The sequence below is a fragment of the Sorghum bicolor genome, chromosome 1 (assembly GCF_000003195.3).
Source record: "Sorghum bicolor cultivar BTx623 chromosome 1, Sorghum_bicolor_NCBIv3, whole genome shotgun sequence".
NCBI lineage: Eukaryota > Viridiplantae > Streptophyta > Magnoliopsida > Poales > Poaceae > Sorghum > Sorghum bicolor.
The window spans coordinates 79,581,891-79,592,763 of NC_012870.2; the positions used below are offsets into that span (position 1 = coordinate 79,581,891).

The window sequence follows — 10,873 nt, forward strand, 5'->3', positions numbered from 1 at the left end:
GGCTGGAGTACGTAGAGAGCATGATTTGCATCTGGGATACGAAGCTCAGAGACAGATAAGAGAGAGCTTAGCATGCACCAAGCAGCATGCATAGAAACTCATTCATCATGCAACACATGGTACTTCCTACCAAACATGTGATCGCGGCGAGGCATCGGTCAGGTGGACCTAACGATTTCCACATGCAGCAGATTCGGAGGAGGGGAACGGACGGAGTTGACCATATTCTCGCTGCCGGCGGTGGTCTCGTGGGTGGGGCGGCGGGGTCTAGAGCTGAGCGGCCCAGAAACGGCCGCACGCACGCACGCACGCACGCAGCCGAGCCAGAGCAGCCGCATGCGTCGCACTCGCGCTCGCACCAGTCGGCAGACGGCCACAGGCACTGTTCACGAAAAGCGGGGCTTGTTTGTTTGCTCGTTCCGGGGAGAACCCGTAGTAAGGGCCTGTTTAGATTGGGAACGAAAATTTTTGGGGTGTCACATCGGATGTGTCGGAAGGATGTCGGGAGGGGTTTTTAGAAACTAATAAAAAAACAAATTACATAGCTCGTCAGGAAACTGCAAGACAAATTTATTAAGCATAATTAATCTGTTATTAGCATATGTGGGTTACTGTAGCACTTAAGGCTAATCATGGAGTAACTAGGCTTAAAAGATTCGTCTCGCGATTCTTAACTAAACTGTGTAATTAGTTTATTTTTTTATCTATATTTAATGTTCCATACATGTGTCCAAAGATTCGATGGGATGGATGAAAAAATTTTGGGTGAGGAACTAAACAGGGCCTAAGTACACGCTAGCTAGCTCGCGCGATCGTGCCGTGGCTAGCTGCATCACTGGCACACGGAAAGTGCACGCTGCTGATTGCACGAGCCGGACGGTGAACACGACTGTCCCGGACGGCACCCACGAGACGGTCACGATCTCGCCGTTCGGCGCCGCGGACCGTGCACGGTGCAGAGGACAACGACGGGGGGTCGCGCGCGCAACGCCAACGAGCCAAGGTCCGGTCCGGAACCGACCGCCGCACGGTCAGGCGCTCGGTCGGAGCCGTGTGCCGTGCCGTCGTGTCGCCCGCTCGCGGACGCACGGCCCGTGCGCGCAATTGCTGCTCGCTGGCCCTGGCACGCACGCACGCACGCAGGCAGTCAATGCCCAAGAACTGACTGCGCCGCGCGTGCTCGCTCTCCGCCTTTTTCTAGTTTCCACCCATGCTTCGCTTCGCTTCGCTTCTCCTCTTCATGCGATGCGAGCGAGGAGAGAGAGCCCCCCGAGGTGTATATAAATGCCGGGTCGGCGCGTTAATTCCACTCCCCGTCCTCCCCACCAGTCTCCCTCCCTCCCTCCCTCCCTCCCGTTGGCAGCATCCGTCACCTCGCCGGCGCCGCCCGCTGGACGCGCGCGCTACCGGGGATGCTGCGGGCGGTGCGGTACCTGCTGGGTTCGCCGGGCGCGAGCGGGTTCGGGTCGAGGTCGACGGCGGAGGAGGTGACCCCGGACCTGGGCGCGACGACGGCCATCATCACGGGCGCGACGTCGGGGATCGGCGCGGAGACGGCGCGCGTGCTGGCGAAGCGCGGCGCCCGCGTGGTGATCCCGGCGCGGAGCGCCAAGGCGGCGGAGGACGTGCGCGCGCGCATCGTGGCCGAGTGCCCCGGCGCCGACGTCCTGGTGCTCCCGCTCGACCTCAGCTCGCTCGCGTCCGTGCGCGCCTTCGCCGACAGGTTCCTCGCGCTCGGCCTCCCGCTCCACCTCCTCATGTACGTCGTCGTCGTCGTCCAGTTCCTCGGCTTCCTTTTTTTCCCTGGCGTCTCCTACGCCACACGTCTCTCTGTGGAGTGCGCCTGCTTGTTCGCCCCATCGACCGATCGTCTCGTGTGTTTGTCGGGGCACGGTCACCACTCTCTCTCACACACACACGCATGTACGTATGTGGTGGATGTCTGTGCGTGCAGAAACAATGCCGGCAAGTTCTCGCACGGGCAGCTGGCGCTCTCGGAGGACGGCGTGGAGATGACCTTCGCCACCAACTACCTAGGGCACTTCCTGCTGACGAAGCTGCTGGCGGGGCGGATGGCGGAGACGGCGGCGGACACGGGCGTGCAGGGCCGCATCGTCAACGTGTCGTCCAGCGTGCACGGCTGGTTCGCCGGCGACTGGGCCGAGTACCTGCACCTCGTCACGCGCCGGAAGATGTGAGTCTCTGAACCTGCCATGGCTTCTTACAACCATTTTGTGGTGTCGTCGTTAACCTGACACACACAACCTTTGCATTGTGTTGGCAATGGCATGTCGGTTGGCAGACCCTACGACGCGACGCAGGCGTACGCGGTGTCCAAGCTCGCCAACGTGCTGCACACCAAAGAGCTCGCCGCGCGCCTGCAGGTCAGTCCCTCTCGGCTCTCACGTTTCCGCCATGGGGCATGCATGTGCGCTGACTGACTCTGACTGGGTAATGGGGGATGTCATGATCCTGACGGCCGGGTCGGTCGGGTTTCGTTTCACCAGGAAATGGGCGCCAACGTGACGGTGAACTGCGTGCACCCGGGCATCGTCAGGACCCGCCTCAACCGCGACCGCGACGGCGTCCTCACCGGTCTCAATACTACACTGTCAGCTAGCTGACTCGTTCGTCTGAATGACTCTGAATGAGTGAGTTTAAATAAATTTTGTTTATTTGCAGATCTGGTGTTCCTGCTGCTGTCCAAGCTGCTGAAAACGATCCCTCAGGTAATTAATTAACGTACCCTCACCAAATCCCTTTAAATTTATTCCCTGCTCCATGTGTTGGGTCCCGTGCACACACTCTCTCTCTCGACCTCTACCTCTACTAGTGTAGGAGTACTCCTATGTGTTGGTCTGTAATTATTGCAGCATCCACTATAAACCTCTCTGTACTAGTCTGTAATAAACCCCACCGCGGTCGCCGTCAGTGGCCACCGGTCAATCCACTGCTCTGAGCTCACCTCCTCCCACTGCTGCTGCATGCGCATGCAGGCTGCGGCGACCACGTGCTACGTGGCGGCCCACCCGAGGGTGGCCGGCGTGTCCGGCCGCTACTTCGCCGACTGCAACGAGGCGCTGCCGTCGCCGGCCGCCACCGACCGCCACGAGGCCGCGCGCCTCTGGCGGGTCTCCGAGGCCATGATCGACGGCTGCACCAGCACCGGGCAACCCCAGCAGGACGGCCCAGACACAGACACAGTCACAGGCCGGAGCTTCTTCGTCGCCTCGTCGTCGAGCCTGCTGATCGAATGCTGATCCAGTTCCAGTATATCCGCCCTTTTGTTTTCGCCGCTGCGTCTCCATGATGTGAGATGCGTGTACAATACTTATACATATCCGATCGATCCCGTCCTAGCAGCATTATAAATACAGCTTGTAGCATAATCCTCCTGTCCTATATACTAGTATACACCATTTGTTTACTTAGTACTCCAAATCCAATCAGTAGCAGTATCCATCCAACGCTGGTAGTAGTTCTTTGTGTGTGTCTCAGAAGTCTGTTTGGACTCTGAACATTGAAGCTTTTACTTGACCTGTGTTGCGTACTTGGTGTCGATCGGTGCCGGAACAGTGGGCAGCAAGCAAGTACTGTACTCTACGACGTGCAGCCGCTTGCTTTTGTTTGTCCTCCTGCACCAGCAGTGTATCATCAGCATGGCATCCATTACCCATTGGTGTCAGTCAGTGAGATACGCGTGCATGCATCCATCATCCTGTGATCCATGCATGCGCCGCGCTCCGAGCGGCTATGGCTTTGTTTAGTTCATCTCAAAAATCAAAAAAAATTTAAGATTATCCATCACATCGAATCTTACGGCATATGCATAAAGTATTAAATATATATAAAAATAAAAACTAATTATACAGTTACTTGTAAATTACGAGACGAATCTTTTAATCTAGTTAGTTCATGATTGAACAATCTTACCGCATATGTATAAAGTATTAAATATATATAAAAATAAAAATTAATTATACAGTTATTTATAAATTACGAGAGGAATATTTTGATTTTAGTTAGTTTATGATTGGACAATATTTGTCACAAACAAACGAAAATACTACGGTAGCAAAATAAAAAACTTTCCGCTTCTGTATCCATCTCCATCCACCATCTCCGTGGCCTGCCGCTGCTCTAGTTTATCCGTTGGTGTCAGCAAAGGTGACATGTCGAGACACGCCGCGCACGGCCGGCCAGCAGCATCTCTCGCTTGCGTGCAAGTACGAGCTGCTGCTATTGCACGCACGCACGGGTGGATGAGTTGCCGAATTGTCTTGTTCGATTGGATCCATCGACCAGGGTCTTGTTTAGGTGTGAAAAAGTTTTTGTATTTTTAACACTGTAGTATTTTCGTTTGTTTGTAATAAATATTATTTAATTATGGACTAATTAGAATCAAAATATTCGTCTCGTGATTTACAAGCAAACTGTTTAATTAGTTTTTATTTTCGTTTATATTTATTGCTTTATGCATATGCCGCAAGATTTGATGTGACGGTAAATTTTAATTTTTTTTTGTTTTTTTTGGGTGAACTAAACAAAGCACAGGGCACCACCACAGGCCTGTTGGCGCGACTTCCGATTTGTGAAAAAGGAAGAGTGGGTACCGTGAGAGATCCTTCCCTTCCAGATTCTGAAATTTCAGGTCTCAAGGGCAATGACCATGACCCCCGTCCAAATCATTGCCAGCATTTGGATCTTGGTCCTTGGATGGATGCTTCTAGGACCTCACTGCTTTGTGGGATGGGATGAGACAGGGATGGAGCATGCCCCCGATAGGTGACGATGTCCATGTCCACTGCAATTCTCTCTTCCTCTTGTGTTTATACGTGATAATCACACCCTACCACACACAAAAATTAAAGGTGATAATCATGCATTCTGTATCGGGCAGCGAGTAGGCCGTCTATCAAAATGACTAAACACCTATGCTTGCATGATATAAAAGGCCTTCTTTGCTAATTATTGAGAGCTACATATACTATACACAGGTCTGCTCAAACCTAAGCTAAGTGCCACCGCTAACACCACAAGAAATGGACAGGGTAACAAATATGAGAGTAGTGTTTTAGGTTCAGCTTCGTTATTCTATTTCCTATCTTTTCCTTGCACTCTGACGAGTACGAATTGCAGTTCCATTGCTCCTCAAATTATGCATATGTTCAAATAACCCTCTAAACTAATTAATGTTTGGTTTGGAAAACTTGTACGTGGAGAAATAAAAAAGACAAATCTTGTTAACTTGCTCCAATTTACAAGTTAACAAAGTTTGACTTTTTTGTTTCTTCAGTACAAGTTTTCCAATTTAATATTTTGTGAGATGATAGAGGACATCATATTCTGTGTTAGAAAAATACATTATGAAATTTTCATCATTATATTATGTATAATTTTCTATCTGAAGTATTAATTTATTTTGAATTTTCCTAACCTATCAAAATAATGACGAAAAAAATAAGATGTACTTTTTGACATAAAGTATGATGTGCTCTATTGCCTCATAAAATTTGAAATTAAACTCTACTACTTGTAAGTGAAGATACAAAAAAAATCAAATCTTATTAAATGGTGAATTGAACCAACTAAAACAGTTGGAGCCTAAACATTATTTTAGGGTGTTATCTATAAATTGCCAAGCATAAGGGGACTGATTTCGATTTTTTCCCCTTCTATATATGGCTATATACTTAACCAAATGTAATATAAATATGGGTGTCAGGGTGCGCACCCAATTTATAGTACTAAATGTCACTCAGCTACATTTGTCGCAACCCAATCTTTTCCAACTTGAACTGAGAATATCTATAAAATATGTTATCTTAAATTTAAAACATATTATCAGGGAACTGTTTTTCTTAAAATATCCCCTGGTATCATTCTTGTGTTGTCAATCTATACATATTTTCAGATAATTATCAAAGTTCAAAAGTTTGACTTAGGAGTGTTAGTTCATATAAACTGGGGGTGTTGGGGTTAATCTTGCAGTATGAAACCCGAGAAATGGAGAATACCAAGAGAGATACCTTCTGCAGAGTGGAGACTGAGTGTTATCCACTAGGTGAGTCTGCCAAGCTGTGCATGGCCCACATCTTCCAGGCCTTTAGACCAACACAGGCCCAATAGGCAAAAAGAGACCACTGTCCAAAGACGGAACCAAAGAAGGCCTTCTGAGTCGTTTTTTTAACGAACCTACCATTAACAACTTGCGGCGCAGACCTGCTGTTGACCTCAAACATCTGCTTTATGCCCAAACACATGTCCCTTGCGTGCTTTGCAAAAGCGATGAGGCATGATGACTTTTGTTTGGCACCACAATACCGGATTGGGTAGTGAGAGAGGGAGGGAGGGAGAAAAGGCTGCCAGAAGTCTCCGATGCAAAAGCTGAATATCCAATTTAACAGCCACCTTTGACCTCTCCAATCAGCCGCAATGGAGTAGCGTTTTGACTGATCTTGAAAGGTGCTCATGGTTATCTCTTCCTCTCAACTCTCAAGTGCCAGATGATTGAGCCGCAGTAATAGTCAAGATGAACCAATAGTCATTCGGTCCCCCAAGACAAGACTTGACATCACCAACACATACACTCCAAGTTGCAACTGGGGCCTCAAACAAAACATGGCTGCAACGGTTCACTTTCCATTTGCTTTTGCAATGACATAATGCTATTAGCACATTTTTATCTGAAACTGTTCATAATCAGACACTGATCTGAGCCCACTGGCCACTGCAGCCACATGGTTCTTTCGGTAATCAGTAGATGTTTATTGCTCTGCACTGTTAGAGAGAAAGGGCAGATCATGTGGTGTGTCTGCCTGGGGGCTTTTGCAGGATAAGAGCAATCAGCTTTGATTTCGAAGGCCACATTCATGACTTGCCAAGCTGACCTGAAGTTCTCCAACCATCCATCGGCTTGAGCTCATCACATCGTTGCAAGTGTAGACACAGCTTTAATGCTTCCCATATGCTGGTAGTTTATTAAAGCCGACAAATGCTGTTTCTGCATTCTGCTCACACAGATAACTGCCAAAGCAACAAGGTCAGCAAACTGGCCAAGCACATAAAGGTCCATGGCGAAAAGAAGAATCCTCTATTAAAACCTTATCCACAAAAACAAGCACGAGTGGCAAACTAGAGCCACACTCATCTTCAAACAAATCTCAAGTCCAACGACTTTGAACAAACACAAATAACCACAGCTTGCTTTGACTTCATACACAGAATACAATTTTATTATCCCGAAAACCAATCAGTTGGATCAAATACCTCTAAGAGCAAGGCTAATAATACATCTAGCTGTTGGCTGTATGAAAACTCACAGTCAATCTATCAGCCCACTCGTATATAGTTAGCCGGCTTACAACCTCCTTGTCTATCTCACAGAACTTCTTGGTTCATGTGCATAAGCTGGCTGTAAGCTTACAACTCGCTTCTCTTCTCTCTCTACCGCTCTCTCCTCCACATCAGCATACAACCCACTTGCAGCCCCTTAATATACTTGCTCTAACTGATATGTTTCACATTCTTGTACAACCTTTGAATTCTAATCTTCCTAAATACCCTACATTCTTTGTCTTCTATGTTTCTGAAGAGGACTCCCTTTCACCCCCACCAAACAAGATTGAAATATATCAGTTTTCTTGATTGGTTATTAGTAGCATTTATCTGTGGATGCAGACATGCAGTGGTCTGCAAGCTTTGGTATAAAAAAAACAGTGCATGTAACACATACCGTTACAATAAAAAAAACATCCATAAGACTCAACGTGTTGAGTAAAAATTCCAAGACTTCGAAGATATACCTTTATCAATAGTGTTAGATGCCAATATTAAAATGTACCTGTATGTTCAGGGAGCATAAATAACAAATCCCTTAGATTACAAAGTGTTCCCAATATATAAACGTATGACCATGAAAATATCTCTCAAATATACAAAATGACATCCACCTAAAAATTTGAAAGGATATGAAAACACAGAAGATCATGATAGCTTTGTTACCAAGAGAAGTTCATGAATAATGTTTTTTGCAGCAGCTTAAGGGCTAACTTTTACTGCCATCCAATCGTTGGATCCATCATCATTTTGTCTTGTAAACATCAACCTTTGATTGCTTTTCAGGTTCAAATAATCAACCTAAGCACAATAATACAATGACAATGACATGGTTAATCTTGCAAAAGCTCTCGTGTATCAAGCAACAACTGCTAGACTCTTGATTTGCAATCTTCTGTGCATTTTGGATGGAGTACTGAATTACTGATGGATGAAGCATATAACAAAAGCACAAATTCTGGAGTTAACAAAGCTACCAGACCATTGGTAGTTGGGGTACCCATGCACTTATGCATAGCTGGTTACTGCAAAATAACTATTTCCAAGGGGAACTGAGTTGACCTTTTTTTCTAAACAAAAATGAAAGAACAGTAAGCTACTGTGATTTGGTAGGATTTTCTGATATTCTGGCAATTAATGGCAGTGCCCATTTAGCAGGGAATGAAATAATATGGCATTGAAGAGATGCTATTTAAATCTGATTTCGAGTGTAAACTGAAAATAGTGGGCAGATTCAGTAAATAAAAAGAACCATAACCTATCTTCGTTCCTATCTAGCACCAAAGTCATCACTTTCTCACACTATATCCCCAGAGTTACAATTTCCAAAAATAGTGCATTACAGTCGTATCACCAATTAGGGAACTTAAAAAAACTAAAAATAAATTCTAAACCTAAACAATTTTTGCAAGATTATATTGTTTGGGTTCCTCGTGGTAAACCAGAATTTTAGGTTTGTCCTCTGCATGAAAATAGTAAACACAGCACTTTTAATATAAATATCATACATGGTAGCACAAAACATGAGAGCAACAAAAAGTGAAAAAAGGGGCTGCCCAACCTTTTCCGGATCAAGAACCAGAAGGCAAAAGGCATCTACTGGGCCAGCTAATGGATCGAGATGAACACCCTTAACGTGCTCATCATCTAGAACCGGAATGCCTGGCTGTGGTCCTAAGTACTGCAATCTCGACTTCACTGAACTTGAAAACCATGCTTTCTCCCTGTACTGTAAAAGAAGTGACAACCATTGTTCACCACGGATTGAATATAAAACTCTATTTTACATGGGAATACAACAAGGTAAGAGATAGGGCTATTCTGAGCAGCATATACAAAAGTTTTGACAGGTTGTTGAGGTGACAAGAACATATGGTTGAACATGATAAATGACACAAAACAAGGTATGAACTTGAAGTAAGGCTACACTAAGCTAAACTACTAGAACAACTAGCAGTGTGCTAGTGCACTCTATACAGCGTGTAGACAAAATGCAGAAGTGATCAGCTCTCAGGTCTAACCTGGAGCTTGGCAGGGTCTGCACTAGAAGCATCAATCACATCTATGCTGCCACTGATACGAAATTGCTCCCAGCTATCTGTGAAGTACCAACAAATCTGCAGGGTTACACACAAGTTCAGGGGCAGCGCTAAATCAACTTGCCATCTTGACTGATGTAACTGTGACATTTCTAATGTTCTACACAGCACACCTCACCAAAGGGGCAGCTCTTGATCTCACCAATCTGTTGAATCAAAATTACACATGGAAACGTAACAGGGAATCAGCGAGCAGGGAAATAAAAAATGTCAATCAACGCAGAGCACAGCAAACCCACCTTGTTGCTTCGGGCGTCCGTATTAATCTGAATCTTATCACAGTGTTCCTGAAACCCTCTAATCGCGAATGGAAACCCCACGTCAAATCAAAACTGGTAAAACAAACTGGAGACAGAGAGAGGAAGGGCGCAGAACCACGCGCTCCAGAGCACCTGAACACGACGGTGCGGTTCGCCGGCCTGCCGCAGGCGCCCACCGTTGCCTGAAACGAATCGACAGTTGTGAGCGAACCTCGTTTTCCCCAATCCGGAGAACGGCAAACAGGCGATCGAAGCGTACGAGTTGGAAGAAGGTGGAGTGCCTGAGGTGGGCGTTGGCGTCCAGCGCTCGCTGCAGCAGCGTCCTCCACGGGCTTGAAAGCGCCGACGCGGCGGCGCCACCGCCGGCCATCTCCTTGTCGCCGATTCCGCCCCTCTCCCCGACGCGCGGCTTCACCAACGCCGGATGGAGAGGGGGACGCTGGTGCAGATTAACGGACGCGATTCGTTAGGATAGTCACAATGCAAGACTCTATCATAGAGTTCAAGACACTTAATTACATATTATTTATAGTATTTTGCTGATGTGGCAGCATATTTAGACCTTGTTTAGTTTCTAAAAATTTTGCAAAATATGAATAGTACCACTTTCGTTTGTATTTGACAAATATTATCCAATTATGTACTAACTAAACTCAAAAGATTCGTATCGTCAATTTCGACCAAACTGTGTAATTACTTTTTATTTTCTTCTATATTTAATACTTCATGCATGTGTCTAAAGATTTGATGTGACGCGGAATCTAAAAAATTTTGTAAAATATTTTGAGAACTAAACAAGGCCTTATTGAAGAAAGAGGTAGAAAAATAAGACTCCAAGTTTTATTTAGACTCCAAGTCTTATTTAGACTACATTGTTCGAGGTAATAAATAACTTTAGACTCTATGATAGAGTCTGCATTGTGAGTGCCCTTAGTCCCATATGCCCCATACGTCAGTGATTGTCAACCTCTGTGGGACCACAGATCAGTGGCTCAGCCTACACCAGGTAGCTTAACGCTTGCATAATAACAGAGAATAATACTAAAAAATAGATACTCCCTACATCTCAAATTATAAGTCATTCTAGAAATCTTGAATAATCAAAGTATCTTAAATTTAACCAAATTCATATAATGAAATAATAACTATTATGATACCATAAGTATCATTAGATTC

The 10,873-nt window shown here is 45.9% G+C and overlaps 2 protein-coding genes across 5 annotated transcripts; one reads left to right on the plus strand and one right to left on the minus strand.

Annotated features, from left to right (window-relative positions):
• LOC8078000 (short-chain dehydrogenase TIC 32, chloroplastic) lies at positions 1,318-5,199 on the plus strand. 2 transcript variants are annotated; one of them, XM_002465939.2, is made up of 6 exons: positions 1,318-1,759; positions 1,955-2,194; positions 2,303-2,384; positions 2,508-2,595; positions 2,683-2,729; positions 2,997-3,431. In XM_002465939.2, exons 1-6 carry the CDS (start codon positions 1,413-1,415, stop codon positions 3,258-3,260), a joined length of 1,068 nt encoding a protein of 355 aa, XP_002465984.1. In that variant the 5' UTR covers positions 1,318-1,412; the 3' UTR covers positions 3,261-3,431. The 2 variants fall into 2 exon arrangements, with proteins under 2 accessions (XP_002465984.1, XP_021307217.1); XM_021451542.1 differs by lacking the exon at positions 2,997-3,431 and adding an exon at positions 4,555-5,199 and having other exon boundaries at positions 1,320-1,759.
• LOC8059481 (pyridoxine/pyridoxamine 5'-phosphate oxidase 2) lies at positions 6,659-10,160 on the minus strand. 3 transcript variants are annotated; one of them, XR_002449323.1, is made up of 9 exons: positions 9,957-10,160; positions 9,830-9,879; positions 9,677-9,734; positions 9,551-9,583; positions 9,360-9,455; positions 8,900-9,067; positions 8,005-8,139; positions 7,806-7,843; positions 6,659-7,026 (listed from the first exon to the last, which is right to left on the minus strand). XR_002449323.1 is itself a non-coding variant. In XM_021451543.1 (8 exons), exons 1-7 carry the CDS (start codon positions 10,065-10,067, stop codon positions 8,041-8,043), a joined length of 615 nt encoding a protein of 204 aa, XP_021307218.1. In that variant the 5' UTR covers positions 10,068-10,160; the 3' UTR covers positions 6,659-7,026; positions 8,005-8,040. The 3 variants fall into 3 exon arrangements, 2 of the variants coding, with proteins under 2 accessions (XP_021307218.1, XP_002468647.1); XM_021451543.1 differs by lacking the exon at positions 7,806-7,843; XM_002468602.2 differs by lacking the exon at positions 6,659-7,026 and having other exon boundaries at positions 7,773-7,843.

What these genes read in the sequence shown, in the direction of transcription:
- LOC8078000 (XM_002465939.2), top strand. Translation starts at nt 1,413, where the DNA reads ATGCTGCGGGCGGTGCGGTACCTGCTGGGTTCGCCGGGCGCGAGCGGG. An exon ending in CTCCCGCTCCACCTCCTCAT is followed by an intron (nt 1,760 to 1,954) that starts GTACGTCGTCGT and finishes CTGTGCGTGCAG; the next exon opens with AAACAATGCCGGCAAGTTCT. An exon ending in CTCGTCACGCGCCGGAAGAT is followed by an intron (nt 2,195 to 2,302) that starts GTGAGTCTCTGA and finishes GTCGGTTGGCAG; the next exon opens with ACCCTACGACGCGACGCAGG.
- LOC8059481 (XM_021451543.1), bottom strand. Translation starts at nt 10,067, where the DNA reads ATGGCCGGCGGTGGCGCCGCCGCGTCGGCGCTTTCAAGCCCGTGGAGG. An exon ending in ACTCCACCTTCTTCCAACTC is followed by an intron (nt 9,880 to 9,956) that starts GTACGCTTCGAT and finishes GATTCGTTTCAG; the next exon opens with GCAACGGTGGGCGCCTGCGG. An exon ending in TGGTTCTTGATCCGGAAAAG is followed by an intron (nt 8,140 to 8,899) that starts GTTGGGCAGCCC and finishes TATTGTGCTTAG; the next exon opens with GTTGATTATTTGAACCTGAA.